At 39.0% G+C, this 19,082-nt stretch overlaps 1 protein-coding gene across 2 annotated transcripts in view; it reads left to right on the forward strand.

Annotated features, from left to right (window-relative positions):
* si:ch73-374l24.1 (protein kinase C alpha type) overlaps window positions 1-14,993 on the forward strand; it is a 128,145-nt gene extending 113,152 nt beyond the window's left edge. Inside the window, exons 10-18 of one of the 2 annotated variants that reach the window (XM_038700145.1) lie at window positions 417-557; window positions 706-879; window positions 1,526-1,617; window positions 2,206-2,268; window positions 3,937-4,075; window positions 6,738-6,818; window positions 7,514-7,621; window positions 9,963-10,103; window positions 12,564-14,993. In XM_038700145.1, coding sequence (XP_038556073.1) covers window positions 417-557; window positions 706-879; window positions 1,526-1,617; window positions 2,206-2,268; window positions 3,937-4,075; window positions 6,738-6,818; window positions 7,514-7,621; window positions 9,963-10,103; window positions 12,564-12,728 — 1,104 coding nt within the window. In that variant the 3' untranslated portion in view covers window positions 12,729-14,993. The remainder of the gene's footprint in view (window positions 1-416; window positions 558-705; window positions 880-1,525; window positions 1,618-2,205; window positions 2,269-3,936; window positions 4,076-6,737; window positions 6,819-7,513; window positions 7,622-9,962; window positions 10,104-12,563) is intronic. The other variant, XM_038700150.1, reaches the window with a different exon arrangement.
* The last annotated feature ends 4,089 nt before the right edge of the window (window positions 14,994-19,082 follow it).

Raw genomic sequence — 19,082 nt, forward strand, 5'->3', positions numbered from 1 at the left:
TTTTTGTTTGTTTTTAATTATATAAATGATGAAAAGCTGCAGAATGACATCAATCCTACTGTGATTAATAGGTGGCAAGAACACTTCCAGAAAAACACGCATCCAGTGATTAAGAGAAGTCTGTGTGAAAGCCAGATGTGAATATCTGTCTCCAGACCAGCTGTTAGATGCTCCATGTCCTCTGCTCACGTCATATAAGCGGGGGAGGCATTGTTGTCTAACTTTTCTTGTAAACAATACAATCAAATTGCAGAAACAGCAATGTGCAAACAGCTTAATTTTCATGTTAGATTTATTACCATTATTATTTGCTTTAAATGTGGATGCTAAACTGTCAAACGATGTACATAAAATATCATGTAAGACATCCACAGCAGTAGAGAAATTCTTGAATGTACTTTACTTTAATGCCACAGAAAGCCAAGCTGGGCCATGGTAAGAAAATGATTACACCATCAGACCACCGACGGTTCAGCTTGCCTTCAGGTAACATGGACCGGGTCCGACTGAGCGACTTCCACTTCCTGGCCCTGCTGGGGAAAGGCAGCTTTGGCAAGGTGAGAGCCATGGCGCAATATAAAAGGCCATTAATCATTTTAGCACTTTAAATGCGGCAGCCAAAAAATGCCTGAGCGTCAGCATTTTTTTGGTGCTCAGACTCGTATCATTTCAACCGCTGACCTATAGTTTCTTCATCCGCTGCAGGTAATGCTGGCAGAGATGAAGTCAACAGAGGAGCTGTACGCCGTCAAGATCCTTAAGAAAGACGTCGTGATCCAGGACGACGACGTTGAATGTACCATGGTGGAGAAGAGGGTCTTGGCCCAGAGAGACAAGCCGCCATTCCTCACACAGCTCCACTCCTGCTTCCAGACTGTGGTGTGTAAAAACTCACAACCGAAGACATGATTTTTTTTTTTTAATACTTTCCTCCTGCATTGCGGCAGAACTGCTCATAAACACAAAAACTAAAGTAAAATCACTTTACTTTACTGAAAGGGCGCCATTGTTCTCCCTCATCATTCTTTCATCACCAGTCTCTTCAATCTCTGCCGTTTTATACCCTTGTGTGTGTGTGCCTGTCTACCGTTACATCTGTATTTGCCTTACATTTATTCGCACTCTTTTGCCAGTGCCCCTGCAGAGAAAATTGATACTGAGCTGAGACCACCTTTGAATACGAAGTCTCCAGAATGACGTCAACTCTGTGCGTAGACAGGGTGACTCAAGGAGTCTTTAATAAAAACTACAATTACCAATCAAAGCCTCCTGACTTACAATACACGTATATGCACGGACCACAGCCACTATGCTGAAAGAATAGATAATGTCAGGCATTTTTATATCTTTACTGCATGTTAAGATTAACAGCTGTAGACTTTTAAGATGTTTGAATATTATACATTATATCCACAGATCATTCTATGTAATGCGCCGCTCTTCAGTAGTGTGCACATGCTGTACCTTTCTTTGTGTAGCATCTATTCAGAGCTGCTCTTTGGGCAATAACATACTTTTTTTCTAGGATCGGCTGTACTTTGTGATGGAGTACATCAACGGGGGAGACCTTATGTATCATATCCAACGTATGGGCAAATTCAAGGAGCCACAGGCAGTGTAAGGACACTCTATAGTTTATCCAAAGGCACATGTTTTAACAATAATAACTTAACTGGTTTCCACCCACCTTGAGTTAATGCTAAAGCTAACAAAGCCCCAGTACTGTATTACAGTGACATTTAAGTTTTAAAATATCAATATCTTGTGTGCAAATATCTATGACATGAGAAGTCCTAGTACCAAGGATCTGATGGTATTGTGCACTTTACGGTCAGATAGAGTGCTACATCTGATTTATATTGAGGGTATTATCCTAAAGGTAAAGATTTATTAATACATAAATTATTAATTTTAATAGTTTGGGGCTGTGTTATGCTTTTTAGATATTTAATTGAAGAGAGATGACAGGAAATGAAGGGAGAGGAGAGATGGGGATTGACATGCAACAAAGGTCTCCATCCAGATGTGAGCGTTGCAGTTCATAGTCAGTACTTTAACCTCTAAACCACCAGGTCACCCCAAGATTTATTCATATTTATTCTTTAGGGCAAGGGATTCTTTTGTATTGCTGTCTTGTATTTAGAAGAATCACTTCCCCGACAAATTTATTATATAGTATGTATTTTCTGATTTTCAACTTTGCAGGTTTTATGCTGCAGAGATTGCTGTCGGTTTGTTTTTCTTGCACCGAAAGGGAATCATCTACAGGTGGGTGAGTCAGAGAGGAACCAGTATGCATGTAATGAAGCATTGTTACACGGGAAAAACACACAGGAGGTTTACAGTAAAACATTTTACGTGCAGTACGATCAGAGGAAAATATTTTAGATAGATACCATGGGTAATTGAAGTACACTGAACAAAATTATAAACGCAACACTTTTGTTTTTGCTCCCATTCATCGGTAGCTGAACTCAAAGATCTAAGACTTTCTCTATGTACACAAAAGGCCTGATTCTCTCAAATATTGTTCACAAATCTGTCAAAATCTGTGTCAGTTTGCACTTCTTTTGCTGAGATAATCAATCCACCTCACAGGTGGCATATCAAGATGCTGATCAGACAGCATGGGTATTGCACAGGTGTCCCTTAGGCTGGCCACAATAAAAGGCCACTCGAAAATGTGCAGTTCCATCACACAGCACAATGCCACAGATGTCGCAAGTTTTGAGGAAGCGTGCATTTGGCACGCTGACTGCAGGAATGTCCACCAGAGCTGTTGAATTGAATATTCATTTCTCTACCATAAGCCGTCTCCAAAGGCGTTTAAGAGAATTTGGCAGTACATCCAACTGGCCTCACAACCACAGACCATGTGTAACCACACCAGCCCAGGACCTTCACATCCAGCATCTTCACTTCTAAGAACGTCTGAGACCAGCCACCTGGACAGCTGCTGCAACAATCTGTTTGCATAACCAAAGGATTTCTAGACAAACTTTCAGGAAAGGTCTCAGAGAAGCTCATCGGCATGCTTGTCGTCCTCATCGGGGTCTCAACCTGACTGCAGTTCGTCGTCGTAACCAACTTGAGTGGGCAAATGCTGACATTCAATGGCATCTGGCACTTTGGAGAGGTGTTCTCTTCAGCTATGAATCCCAGCTTTCACTGTACAGGGCAAATGGAAAACAGCGATACCAGAGACTGACTGGTTCAGCTCATGATGAATGGTGTTAAAACAAAAGTGTTGCGTTTATTATTTTGTTCAGTATAGTTCAGACATTGATGCAGACAAAAGATAAGACAATCAGGAGACAACAGACACCGAAAGAATAAGGAAAGGAGGACAAGTAAGGAGGTCCAGAGAGACAGATAAAATAATAGAAAGAGATTAAAAATGGCCCTGTAGATATAACCTTGCTGGTCTGTCTGTATTTAAACTGCACAGCTTGCATACCCTCAGGAAGGTGGCGAATATTAAATCCATACTAACCACTCTGATACAAAAAAATGAAGCAAAGATAGAAAGGACAGAAAGAAATGCTTTACAGAGACTAAGGTCACCTTGTTCATCTCCAGTACTTCAGTTGAAGACTCGCATCCTCTTCATATCCCACCAGCCTTGTGTTTGGCATCCTGACACTACTTTGTGACAGATATAGCTGCCAGAAGTGGTGAATGAGGGGAAGAAAATGAGTTGAGACATGAATTTGAATTTCATGGCCAATATATTATTGTTTGTTTCCCAGTGTATCATGTGTGCTGCAGACAGACTGCTCAGAGAGGTTGCAGTAGTGTAGAGCAACACATGGCTGTGTTCCTCTCGTGTGGACATAGTGGCTGACAACAACATACAACAACAAGTACCGAAGTGGTCACAAATCCAGAGAGACAAAATACATGTACACAAATGCTCACACCTTGTCTCTGCTTCAGGGATCTGAAGCTGGACAATGTGATGCTGGACTCCGAGGGCCACATCAAGATCGCTGACTTTGGCATGTGTAAGGAGAGCATGTATGAAGGCATGACAACGCGCACCTTTTGTGGCACCCCAGACTATATCGCACCAGAGGTGAGAAGGAGATGTCTGTAATGGGAAGACTTGGCTCAGATTACAGTAAGGAGCTAAGGACTAAAGGAGCATTTTGAGGGGTTCGGTTTTTTTCCCTAGCCTCTCCAAAACCACAAAAACAGGAGCAAAAGTGTAAGGAAGGAATTCTTAACCTCAAGGGCAACTACACATGCCATTTGTCTAATATAAAGCATCATAACTAACTATTAACTGAACTCCGTATAGCCTCATTTCTAATTGGGAAGAATGAGAAATAGCCAAAAGTGATGCTCTGATGCTGCTTGGATTGCTATAACAGCCCGCAAAGAGGTGTTACAACCAAGGCGTGACAATTCATTTTGTTCATTAGGAGCAGGTCTATTGATATGTTGATTGACAGTGAGATAGGCCATTCGGTTTGTGTGCACGCCTCGCTTAAACACTTGATGAACTGTATATTAATATAGTATAATGTACGGCATATAGATGTAAGAAGAAGACAAATCAAATTAAATGATAAGGAACTCTCTTTCAATGACAACCACGTCCGTCTCCTGGAGAGTGAGGATAGATGGTTAGAAAAAAGAGAGAAAGAAGCCATTTACATCAGAGTAGAGAAACCATCCTTCAACGGGGTATGAGGTCTGCAACACCACTTATCCCCCACCTACAATTCTGTCCTTTTATCCCAGGAGATTGAACGAACACTCTTGGCACATGTAACAATGCCAACAACCGTTGTTCAGACTTGGCCTCAGGTGACTGTAACAACATCGTATCAACATGGATGAGGTGAAATGTCTTCCAGTGTCTTAAACCAAGTCCAGTTCTCTTTATTTAACCTATCTTGGATAATACCTATGGGAGATTTTGAATTAACATGTTTTTAGTTTGACCTTTCATTTGTCACACATCTGTATATCGGGTAGCAGGGAAGTTAGAAGTTTTTTTTGTGCTGTTCAAATCGTTTTGCCAACAACCTATTCTGCCCTTCCGATGAGTCTTTGAGCAATACACTGAATGCATCTGAACTTTAGGTTATTTGAGGACTGCGAATGTTCGCTGGTACCTGACAAACAGTCCCAATCAAATATCAGCAACATGCCTTATTTGTGATTGAGTTTTTTTGCCATCAAAATGCGATGTGACACAATGATTTCAATTTCCGTTTTATGTATTCAGTTAAAGTTCTTATCTAAGTTGTCTTGCTACTATATTTACAAATCATAGGAAATATTGAGCAACGGATTTAAGGTGTGAAACTTCTATTAGAGGAAAGAAAAAATTTACACAGCAGAGATGATTCACTTAGCATAATTAGATGTCTGTCTGTTTGGGATAATGTGTATATGTATTTCTATTTGTTTCTATCGACTCCCATCTGTCTTCACTGACTCATGAGGGAGCATGTTGTCTCACAGGTGGGAGGTGAGGGAAGCCCTTATCCTTCTTTTCAGTCTTTTTACAGACTTGCTGGGCTTTCCATCCCTCATGGCAAAAAATAAATCCGACACAACTCAATAGGCATTATTTTCAACAGATATTAAAGGAGAACTCCGGGCAATTTTTAAGTTAATCTTTATCGTTATACCTTTGTGAGTACTGTCTATAGAAAAAAAAAACTAACCGGATTGGTGCTTGCAACACGGAGCTGCTACAGCTAATGCCCAGAGCTCCCACTCAGCTAAAACGGCAGTTATGGGGGCATATACATAAAGATTGTCTTTGTGCCTCTTAACAGACACAAAATGCAATTAAAATGTCTGTCCAACATGAACAGGGCCTTACATGACAACAAGATGCGTTTAGCAACTTAGCCATTGTTTAAATTCACCTAAATAGTGTTAGCAGACATTTTAATTGCATTTTGTGTCTGTTAAGAGGCACAAAGACAATCTTTATGTATATGCCCCCATAACTGCCGTTTTAGCTGAGTGGGAGCTCTGGGCATTAGCTGTAGCAGCTCCGTGTTGCAAGCACCAATCCGGTTAGTTTTTTTTTTCTATAGACAGTACTCACAAAGGAGTTCTCCTTTAAGGGCTTTATAATGACTTCTCTTTGCCTTTCTAATAGCTCTTATGACCTCACTTTATGCAGTTATAGCGCTGAATTTGTGACCTGCAAAGTATTTTGTTTTTTGTCCAGGCAAAGTCTCTCAATAAATAATAACCCATTGCAGTATTTTCTGATACAGTATATCAGGAGAGAGATGTTATCACTTTTATATCATGTGTGGGTGTAGGTTTTTTTTAAAGAAAGCTGAGCAACAAATTGTAACTTTGTGAACTGTGTAAATTGCTGCATTTCTTTCTCTGTTAAACACGAGTGCAGCTGTGATTTCACTCTTTACTTGTGTGTCTGCATGATTATTATTGTGCGTGGGGGAGGGAGGTGTAGGATGGCAAATTGGATGGTAAGAGAAAGCGTCTTTTTTATGGCAGCTCAAAATAGCTGACTGTATTTAATGGTGGTTGATTTGGGTAGAGTTTAGATGAGAGAGATGCTGCTTTCTGTTCAGTTTCTCTGAAATTCTACTGAAGGGTTGCTGTGGGGTGGTATGCAACACAGCAGCATTCAAAAAGTTGTTTTTTTTATCACGGAAATTTTCTGAATACAGATTAGGTTCAGTAGTGTACTGTTTGATTATTCCAAGTTTAATCTTTTCCCCTTTTGTCTTTGCCAGATTATAGCATACCAGCCTTATGGAAAATCAGTGGACTGGTGGGCTTATGGAGTTCTTCTGTATGAGATGCTGGCAGGACAGGTAATATGTTGTTTTACTGCGCCAGTGGACAAAGGGGTTTTATATCATATTTGAATTAGGACTATACATTTAGTGTATATCCATAATGTTGTGCTGCAATACCAACAATCTTTATTGAACCATGTGTCAAGCTAACAAAAATTCATTAGCTCCAGCTTGTCAAATGGGAGAATGTGCTGCATTTCTCTGTTTTGTATCACTGTAAATTGAATATCTTTGAGTTTTGGACTGTTGGTAAGCAAAACACCAAATTTGAAGTACTGATCATGAGCTCTGGGAATTTTTTACTATGATGAAGATGAAAAAGACAGATATTTTTACTTCTATAAAAAAATTAAAGATTACTTGATTCATCTAAGATCAAGAGATTCATCTATTTTAAGTGTGGGGAAAAAGTGTGAAATATTGAGACACTTAAAGAAAAGTAAGTTTTAAGGTTTCCAGTTTCCAGGCAACAGTTCAGCAGAAGATGTTTTTCTTACTGAAGATGGATCACACACATAAACACTCACACAACGATACCAGGATTTTCTGTTTGCTTTTCACTTACAAGCTCCCAGTGCTTAGCTCACCTTCACTTGCTGAAGGTGAGCATGTTGTCAGGTTTCACAGAACAACCTTCAATTCAAGCTTGTAAGTTGTTACGTCAACATTTTACATGAGCTCTGTGACACTGTGTTTGTCTTTCTCCTCAGCCACCGTTTGATGGAGAGGATGAAGACGAGCTCTTCCAGTCTATCATGGAGCACAACGTGTCCTACCCCAAGTCCATGTCTAAAGAAGCTGTGTCCATCTGCAAAGGAGTTAGTACTGTTTAAAGAACCTAAAGTCTTTTTGGTAACACTTTCTATGAAGGTCATCGCTATAATGACTTATGGGTATATTTATAACACGAAATAATGCGTCCATAACACATTATAACCACCGACTCTGCCTCGTTATAAATACACTTTTGTCACCATTTACAATTAGTGATGTAAAATAATAGCTTATAGTAATGTTTAAAGTTATATAGCATGTCTTTGTTTGCTTTACGTAAAGTGATAAAATATCTATCCCTGTATAATATATTACAGGTGGACATAATACCATATGAACTAATTATAAGAACTTATAACACGTCATTGTTTGCTTTAAGTAAAGTGACACACATTTTGCGCAGGAAAACAACTTTTATTTGTTTCTTCACTTTATGAGCAATCTGTATGAATTTTGAACATTTTGCAGTTTAGCACGAAAACAACATAATTACATCAAGAAAACTCATTCTGAGGGTTCAAAAGGTCATAATACGTTATGAACTTTGCTATAGCGCCTAATGCATGTTTGTAAGTGATTATAACAACTGTTATAATGTCTTATGGACGCATTATATCGTGTTGTAAATATATGCATAAGTCATTACAGCGATGACCTTCATAGAAAGTGTTACTGTATTTTTTTACATACTGTATCACAGATTTTTAGATTCTAGGTAGTCACTGCTTTTATTTAAATGCTCGTTGCAGAGACTTGAAATGTACATAATCCGTCACAGTTCCCTCTTCTTTTTTTTTTGGAAAAGTTCAGTTATTGTTGCACAGTAACATAACAGAGAGCAGGTACTCCTCTGGAAAGCTTTGACATGCAAGATTTAGTTGTCAGCTACTGAAAAGCGTCGCCATTGTATGCTATGTTGTTCTTGTTAGAAAAAAAGCTGGAAAATTTGAAGGTTTTGAAAAGGATAACATACAAGATTACAGTTTCTTGCAATAAAATACTTTGAATTGAATTCCATACTGACAAGAATTGAAACTGGCTGCCTAAGAGTCAGTTAATCATCAGCCGATGATAGGTAACAATAGTCTGCACACACAAAAAATCTTCTTTAATTCTATGTGTACATGATAGTGTTTCAATTCCAAATGGTCTTCCCCAGGTGTCTGAGAATTAGGAAATCAAGGCATCTCTCTGGCAGTTTTGTATTACCCTCCCATAAAGTAGGAGAACTTGCGAGAGAAAGATTTAAAAAATAAGTTTTTGAAATTAAACTGCAGAAATATCCTGACTTTTAGTCACTCTTGTGGGTCAAGCTCTAAAAGCACTGTGTCCTACATTTCCCATAATGCAACCTTATAGTGTCATTCGGTTGACATTGCATCCCTATACTTACAAGCCCTTGCTCCCCATGTTGATTAAAAAGAGCTTCACTATCAGTGAAGTGCCACTTTATTCAAAAACATTATGAAAAACATGTTTTACAAAATGTTTAACAGTAATGTAAATTATAAATTATAAAATGTGGACACCACTGTCATTGGTTTTCTTACTTGGCTAATGATAGCTAAACCAGCAGTGTGGTAGATTAGATTTTTATTTTGTTTGAGATAATATATAATATCAAATCAAAATCAATAACATCTTGTTTTCTCACTGTCTTTTTAGTTTCTTTGGGTAACATGACAAGATAGTTTTCGTTTAAAATGTTATCTCTATAATAAATTATTCCATATGGTGTTCCTGAAAAGTGCTGACTCAGCACAGTTAAGTCACAAATTTCTGTAGTTTCTGCTTCCTTCATTTAGCGGGCACCTGTTCCTCTTATTCCTGGGCATCTTTTTTGTGATCATCGTGTCATGGTTGTCATGATTACAATTATTTACCAAAAAGGAAATGAGTTTTCAGAGTCAATTTACCAGAGAAGATCCAATTTAGATCCAGGCAAGTCTTTTAATAACACACCCTGCCTTCATTTATAATGATAAGACACTCTGCGGCTGCATGCAGCCACGAAAAAAAATATCATTCATCATCTCAGAGCCAGTGACAAAAGAGATAATCTTGATCCCTCTTATTGTTTGCTTCACATCTCATTTGCAAAAAAGGATTCATGGTCAAAATTAAAAGTGGCTACTGAATCTGAAACTGGGACATGAAAAGGCAACGAGATTTCCTCGACTATTTTGAAGCTGGAGGAGTGAAAACAGTACGATCTGGCTCTGCATAATGTTGTTGATGCTCGTTGATACACTGTATAGCTAAAGAGGTTTTACACAATTTCTCTCCTCTGTCTTTCTCTGCTCACTATCTTTACCGTCTCTTTCCCTCAAGCAGCTAACTACCTCTGTCACGTCTTCTAATCCCTCCTCTTCTGTTTGTCACCAGCTGATGACCAAGCACCCATCTAAGCGTCTCGGCTGTGGCCCAGAGGGGGAGAGGGACATCAGGGAGCAGGCCTTCTTCAGACGCATCGACTGGGAACGCCTGGCAAACAGAGAGATCCAGCCACCATTTAAACCCAAAGTGGTGAGTGTTGTGTGTGTGTGTGTGTGTGTGTGTGTCTCTGTGTGTGTTGGTGAGAGAGAGAGAGATTGTGTACTGTACGTGTGCTTTTGCAGATTTTTATAGATCTTTGTATTTACAACTGAGTTTCCAAAATTAAACAGGAATATGAAATTGACCGGTCAGACATCCTCTATCATGGCATATGTATGGGATTTCATATTCATATATATATCGTGATAATTGAATTCTTTCCGGAAAATCATTTGAGAAACCATTAATAGATGAAATATCCTCACTGTTCAGTTCTCACAAAATGTTCTTGATAAATCCAGCAAGTTAAATTGATGGAAAAATCATGTAAAAATTATTGCCATAACGCATCCTGCTAACTGATTTGCAATATTCCCCAAAAAAAGACAAATTTATATCATGATATCATGTTATAACATGATATCGTATGATATGTCATCATCCTGCCCAATGCTACCCATAACATTACACTCTGATATGATATTTGTTTTAAACTTCAAACTCTATATTTCCAACCAAATGCTGCTTAAATTTTAAAGTATGGGTCCACAAACTTACAATACAATACTCACAAACCCATAAGCTTTTGCTCACTGTAATCATTCCTTCTTTGTATACTGGCTGTGAAATGTTATCTTCCTTCTGCAATTTCAATGTAAGAAATAGCGGACAAAATCCAAAGTCCTGTTTGTGTGTGAAAGTTCAGCTAATGCTTATATGAGGCTTCAGCAGTCTGATTTTGGCAAACCAAGCCTCTATCTTTCATAGTTTCAGACTTTTTAGTTCAAATATCCCTCTTTGCGTTTCACCAGACTGTAACAAAAAGGAGACAAGCTTTGTAGATGCTGACTCAAACTGTTAAAGCCTCATATTAGTTTCGGCTGAACCCACCACTTACATTACTTTACAATGGGATCTCTTCGGGGCCGGAAAGATGAAATTACAGCAATCAAAATTTACGTACGAGCATGTGAAACAAGTTAATCAAATTTTCAGAAAGTTGACAAATGTTGACAAAGAAAAGGACAAATCATTGTGGTTTTCCATCAATTTATGCAAATGTTCTGAGGAGCCAACAAGATTTTTGGACGCGATCAAAAGATCACCTGTTGTTGTTCCCATCATTTCTTTGTTGCTTTCCACTGAGTTCAGCATTCCTTCCATGAATTACTGTAAATCTGACCACACATTTTTGGAGCTTTTTCTTTTTTGAGCCAATAACTGTAGCGCTCCATTCCTGCTAGACGAGAAGGCAGGTCTCATAACATTATCACTTATTCAGCAGATTGCTTACATTAACCGTTAGCTAAACTTGTATTTACCAACGCCTCTACCTTCGACCATAAGGATAAAATGGCATATCTGTATAAGTAAATCAGGTGGATATTTCCAGATGATGACAGAAACTAATGACATAAAACATCCAGAGTGCGACGCTAAAACCAGCAAAACACCAGAAAATCTGTCATTCTTGAATGCATTACTGTTGAGGAAATGAAATACTTCCTCAGAGAGCCATTACGTATGTATGCATGAATGGATGGTTTATATGCACCCAGCAAAGCTCGAGCCTGGATGCCAGCTGCAGCCACCAGGGTCCCCTCCCTGACGCCTAAACCTCCTCCTGTCATCACAAAGCACCGCTTTTCTGTATGTGGACCCCCGCATCTTCCATCCCCTCGCTACCCACATGGCCCGAAGCAACACATGCGCTGCCGCCAAGGATTAAAAATAGGTCTCTAAGAGCAGAGTTCCCTTTACGTCCACACAAGGGCCACAATAAATGCAGGGTCACACAGCGGATGTATCTGTCTCCACTCACAGAGGCGGGAGGAGGAAAAAATGCTAAAAGTGGATCCATCCATTCAGGGGTCTTTGTGTGGCATATCGCAGAGCTCATACACTGTGTCATTAATAGATCTGAATGGACTAGCAAACAAAAGATCCATCTGAGGCTTTATGGTTTGGCTGATGTGATATTACCAAGCAGTTGAAAAATGCCCGACATGCTGATATGTCTCCTGAGAAAATGTGTTGCGAACAGCAGGTGCAAAAATCCATTGTACAGATTTGTCTTTGTTGAGCATTACTCATTCTGGAGGAATTTGTCTTGTTTTTCTTGTAGAAGTGTTGTGACTGTGCTGATACTGTGCATGACATACAGCAATATCCCTATACAGTATGTTCAGCTGCTTGATACATATGACAGCCCAGAGCGGCGCTGCACACTGCCGGAGATGACCTCCACTGTGGATGCTCAGGGTTAGACACTAATCTAATTACAACTTATGCGCGGCTACACATTTCCCTGCACCACCTTCCCTCGGGGACTGTTAAAGCTTTCAAATGAAAGACTGATGAGGAAAAGCCTTTTGTAGACTTTTACAGTCCAGTGATCAAAATAACGCTTGATCCTTTCCACATCTGACATTTGTTTAAAATCTCTTTCAGTGTGGCAAAGGAGCAGAAAACTTTGACAAGTTTTTCACACGAGCGCAGCCTGTGCTGACCCCTCCTGACCAGCTGGTCATCGCCAACATCGACCAGAGCGAGTTTGCGGGCTTCTCCTACATAAACCCTCAGTTCATCCATCCGTCCCTGCACAGCGTGGTATGAGGCGTGAGCAGCAAACACAAACGCACGGACAGTTGCTCACTACAGGATCCTTCCACACTCCAACAAACGTCCCGCTGTCAAAAGACTCATATCACCCTCTCCAGTATTCTGTCTATTAGTTATCAATATCTGTGTACAGAAATGACTGAGAGTGGAGCAAAGTGTTACAACGATGTTTGTGGGCGAGAAAAAGTACATGGCACTGATGTTTTTTTGAATAATTTTCCCCAGAATTCTGATAATGTGTTCTTCATTCTGAATCTGTACCTGCGTTTCTCCGAACCTGCAGCCTTTTTTTCTTGTGTAGGAATGTGTCTATCAGTTACATCTCATTAGGTATTATCTCATGTTCTCCCCCGTCTTACTACGCAACAAGCTGCAATGCACGACAAGAACGGAACGTATTTTTCTGCTCTGTCCCAGCTTTATCTACTTCTGAACCGCTACACGTGTATTTTATATTTATATATTAAAATAAAATAAAATAAAAAAGAGGTAGTATACTGTTACATGAGTGCCAAAGTAGAAGTGGAAAAAACATTTCTATTTCAATTCTTAGTCCTTGTGATGTTTTTCCCCTCGGGCTTTCCCAACACTGTCAGCACACTTAAACCCCTGAACAGGGACCGTTTATATCTGTTGTTGTGTAGGACGTGGAACTACAGTATATCTAACTCAACATAGAGAAACAGAAGTACCTTGTGCTAACAGTTACAAGCTGGGTACAGCTTACAGTGGGTAAATATGGGATGAGTTCAGTATATAGGGTCAGAAAATTGTGGATCAAAGAAACAGTGTTTTCAAGTATAAAGATGCTATTTCCATATGCACAAAGCAGATCTCTGTTGCATGCTTATTTTCTGACTCTGTATGAGCAGTAGACTATAGGATGCAGTACACGTCTGGTATCATTGTAAAGTTTAGTATTATGATATAAACTGTGTTAATATATAATTGTTGTATGTTTTGAAGAGTGTAATTCTGAAGAAAAGTTTCTAATAGTTAAGGGTTAAAAAAAGATTTTGTTCCTGTTTTGTGTTCTGCTTTACTCAACAAGAGATGTCTAACCCCTCTATTGTATGTTTTTTTGTAAATATGTTTCAAAAAGAGATGTTACTGGCAGATTTTATACTATGAACTGAATGTGCTTTTACTACCGTAGACAGTTTGAACATTTATATGTTTAGATTACCCCTAAGAAGAGTGTGTGTGTGTGTATGTATATATATATATATATATATATATATATATATATATATATATATCTAACACTTGGCTGAATCTTTGGTAGCTTTGGTATCAGCAAACCTTGTTATATGTATTTCCACTATTTATCCATTCTTTTCTACTACTCAGTGTCATGAATATGAGAATATGCAGCACCTACTGTGCGTGAAATGGTGGAACCCCCTCTTGCCTTGGTCGTCTCAGGACAGACTCCTTCTGTAACCAACTGAATCCAATACCGAGTAATGGTACGAGGGTTTCAGAGCCCTCTGTGGCTGAAACGTGTCTTTTCCTTCTTGCTTATATTGTGTGCATGCTTGAGACGAGGCCTGATCCAAGCATGAGAAAGACTCCCTGCATGATACAGAGAACCCCCTCTGGTGTGGAGCATGGAGTTTCCCCACCTAGCTGCGCAGAACGAGAAAAACCCGTTCGAAGAGCATTGTGAGCTTTTCTGCTCATCGTCCTCTCTCACTTGCTGTCATGTAGCCCAACCTGTTTGGCTAAAAAAGCTGAATTATAAACAGACAAATATGTGTAAAATGCTTCTGTTGGCTTTTTTTTTGTCCACTGGTGCCAAACTGAGTCTTTTTTTTTCCAGTCCAGCACTGTTTTTTTTTTTTGGAGGTAGGGGCACACAAAGCTACAAAACTGAGGTTTCGTAAAACTGCCAAATTTAGGAAGGCTACAGCTCTTAACCCCTGAATTAGTTACTTCACATATAGACTGGTGTTGCAGCTGTCACATCCGGACCAAAATGAGTTTTTTAAGCTTAAGATAAAACTGAATGTTTACATGTCTCACATTGAGAAACTTTTATCATAGGAGAGGAATTGAAAAAAAACAACCATTGGACCCATGACAGAGATAATCAAATGTCAGGCCAGCCAAGGTACAGTACCACTACGGGCTACAACTAGGGCCACAGGGATGTTTGTATGTGTTTCCTTTCTCTGCCCCTGCTTTTGGTAACCTGATTCTTCTTGTTCCTCTGTTCATTGTGGTATGATGGATTAAATAAAGTATGAAAAATATGAATCTGCTCTGTTTTATTTGGTGTTCAGTCTGAAGTGGCTGTAGTTCAGCCTGAATGTGTTACTCTATAGGCACATGTGGTTTTGCAGGTGAATTGTTTGACATGTAATAAACGACATGTATTAAAGGACTGTACAAAAAAATGATTTGGCGGGGGAAGCGGGTCAGAAAAGGGGAGGGTATTAGTTTTATTTTGGCTGAAGGGAAGATAGTTTGGCTTTTCTGGGATAAACCCTGAAGTAGAAAAATTGCTACTTTGAGATTATGCTACTCAAACATTGTTATACGAGGAACAATCAGATGATACAACTGAATTTATACATAAGTCAAAACGTCATTTGATCTAAGTTATATTTATTTTCTAAATGTAGTATTTAGAGAAGGGTAAAAATATTATCTCCAGTATCCCTTAGAGCTGCTGCCGGTGCCCAGGTCACTCAGCAACATTAATAGATAAAGATATTATGGTGTTGCAGTTTTGTTTAAGTCAAGTGGAGGGGCCAAAGAAATAATTAATAATGCTGAACAGGGAATGTAAAATTCAGCAACTCACAGTAACAGTAATTTTCCCACTGTCCCTAACCACAATGAATTCACATATTGGCATACCGTAAAACTTCAATTGAAAGCCTAGTCACAATTAGAGACCTATCCCTTTTACTGGCCTAGTGTGGCTACACATTTGACAAAAAAACGCAGGTCTCAATTAGAAGCCCAGTCTAGTTCTAAACTGAGGAAACCATGAGCACCAAAGTATTATTCATTAAGATTTACTTATTTATATTCCTTTAGTCCATAAGGGTCCACAAATCGAAAGAATCAAAAAGTGTTTTCATAAAAATTAATCTACAGTAATCTTTGGCCGTTGTCCTTCCTACGGTGCATGAGGTTGAATGTGCTGTGTCTTTGAGCTAGATCAAATCAATGATTTATTTCATTATATGTTAGTGAATAGTATATTTTTTATATAAGGAATATTCATACTGTTTTAAATAGACAGTGTGATAGTAGCCTATCTCCCATATTTGCTGAGCAAGAGTTTTGGGACAAAGCAAGAAATGCTACATTAGAGTATACACTAGCCGAATTCACTCTCTGGACACTTTAATACAGTGTAACAGTTCAGCCACATTACGTTTTATTAAGACTTTCCAAGATGTGTTAGTTGAACTGTTAATTACTGAGTTATCACAGTTAGTGGTGCTGCACTGCATTATGTTGAAATGTGTTTCTAATGCCCCCGCTCCATGTTTGTAAATGCGGTGGGTAAAACATTAGAAACACATTTCAATATAATTCAGTCCAGCTCAACAACACTGCAAACTACATCCTCAATAATAAGCATATAGTTCAACTAACACGTTTCAGACAGTGTCAATCAAAACTCAACATTATTATGTCTATGAAGATTCTCAGTCATCCAGGTCATAGTTATCCAACGAAGGTTAAAATCAAGGGCAACTGGACTTGGTTGAAGATACTGGAAGACGTTTCGTCCCTCATCCAAAGGACTTCTTCAGTTCTGACTGACTGGCAGGGAAACTCAGCTATTTAACCTCTACGCCACCACTTATCCCCCACTTACAATGCTGTCCTTTCATCACTTCCCAGGAAACTCAACAAACGTAACCTAATGGCCTCAGGTGAAGATACCAACGATGGTCGTTCAGTCTTGGCCACAGGTAGTCTTAACAACTGTAACGACTGTCGTCACAGCAACAAGGAACACTAACGAACCAGCGGTATCGATGACCCGGGCCAACGACCCCACTGAGGTTAAATAGCTGAGTTTCCCTGCCAGTCAGTCAGAACTGAAGAAGTCCTTTGGATGAGGGACGAAACGTCTTCCAGTATCTTCAACCAAGTCCAGTTGCCCTTGATTTTAACCTTCGTTGGTCAACATTATTATCTTTGTAAAGTTGGAATTTATGGCTGAGCTGGAAAGCTTGTCCCTAATAGTGGCCCTGTTACTGATTTATAAAGTAGAGCTCAAGCGATTTCTCGTTTTGCAGATATTAACAGCTGATATAAGCTACTTGCAGATATATCTGCATCGCCATTTATATAACAGCTGACATATGACTATTAAAAAAGAAACAGAGAATCGAATCCTTCCCTCATGTCATGAGTGTTGCATAGTTTGCCCACCAGAAGGCGCTCTGCAGCTCCTATGTTAACAACACTGCAGCACCACAGAACAAAACATCAGATGACCGGTGTTGTGGCGAATTCTGCATGCCTGCCGAGAATTGCATGCACCTTGCGGGTGGTAACCCTAATTCATGCTGAGAAAAGAGGTGGATGCAAATCTCGCCAGGTAGCCTAAAACATCTGTTCTGCCTTTTCAGACACTTTGCTGTGCTCATTGATCAAACGCGGTTATCACCACATATTTTTGCTGAATCATAAGGAACGCTACTTCTACTAAGTGTAATAAATTATTAATGACTCCAAACGTTCATAAAATATATACTTCCAATTTATTACCATTGATGTAGCCCACAAGGATATTATAGCGTTTAAGAGCAGTTTTTGGAGGTGCATGTAATTCTCGGCAGGCATGCACTGGAGTCTACCCAAGCCAAAGAGTAGCTCCTGGTAGCTCTCACACTCAGTGTTCCTGGTGTTGGTCTTTTGTCACCTCAATTACATGACTTAAATGATAATAAATATAGCCCTCATCACTATTCCTCTTCGGAGACCAGACTTGCTAACCCTCCCATTTTTCACTGCTATATTTAGGCTCCCAGCAGTGTGTTTAATGTTACGTAACGTTAGGTTAGCTGCTGACAGACATGATTGTAGATTTATTACTGAAACTGAAGTGTGGCAGTAGGGACAGGTCCTCTCATTTCTCTCTAATTTTTTACTTCTAAATATTTTCGAACATCGCCAACAGATAAGATACCTGTTGGTAAATTAGCCACAAAGCTAATGTCATGTTTATAAGTGGAGGAAGCTAGAATTAATGAGGATTAAACTGTAGTGAAATGAATAAACCAGAGGGGACTTGTGAGTAAACAAGTATCTAACACACAGTTGCAGGTCCTGGTTGTAGACAGTCATGTAGTATTAGATTAATTCATGTTTCCTCTGGGTCACTGTATCATAGATGGTGGTTAGGAAATGGTTTCTGTAGCATTGGATAGAATTAACAGAACCCTGTTTATCATTATTATGATAGCAATGACACCAGAGATGATATAAGGTATTATTATTAATAGTAGTATTAGTACTATATAGGTATTTTTTATAGTTTGTGTTTCACTAGCCCCTCAATACATACACTATCTAATTAATGTTCATTAGTAGTAGTACTCTATAATTTATTACAAATCAGATATTTTAAAAATGTTTCTGTTGTTTTATATATTTCTGACTCTTATTTATCAAAACTTTAATGTATTTTGCTGTACTTTTGTTCAAATAATTTTGTCATGGTATCTTGGTATGGTCTCAACATAACTAATGTTTGGTATAATCTTTGTTTATGTTATGCCTTTCTTAAAATAAAGGGAAAAAAGAATATTTGGCTATCGGATTTTAAAATCCTCAAATATATCGAAATCGGTATTGGACTTAAAAATCCCATATAGTTCGGGCTCTAATATAAAGCATTAATAAAGGATTTATTAACATTTAATAAAGCCATTAGTTACATTGTTTACACCCCACAGGATATAAAGTAGCCTGTTTCTTATTAGAAGACTCTCACATCTTTAGCACTCTTGAACACTGACCCTCTGAAGATGCCCTCTTATGAGCATCTCTGTGCTTGGACAGATAGTGCATCTTTATGTTCCTGTCGGAAATTTTGCATTATATCATAACATATAAATAAATAAATAAAATACCTCTATTTGGACAGTTCAAGTGTTGAGTTTCTATCTATGACCTACAGGTAGTTCTTGTTCTTTCTTTTTCATGCGTACTTGAAACACGTCACCTCAACAGGCAGCTGTCTCACTTTCTGCCAGAGCTGGAGTGGAGTTGTCCATGGTCCTGAAATCACACGCGCGCGCGTGCGCGCGCGCACATACTCTCTCTCTCTCTCTCTCTCTCTCTCTCCGTATTTGCATTCATCGGCTGAGA

This window comes from Micropterus salmoides, unplaced genomic scaffold (assembly GCF_014851395.1).
Source record: "Micropterus salmoides isolate LMB-PRFRI ecotype aquatic unplaced genomic scaffold, ASM1485139v1 Ms_hic_scaffold_10, whole genome shotgun sequence".
Classification (NCBI taxonomy): Eukaryota; Metazoa; Chordata; class Actinopteri; order Centrarchiformes; family Centrarchidae; genus Micropterus; species Micropterus salmoides.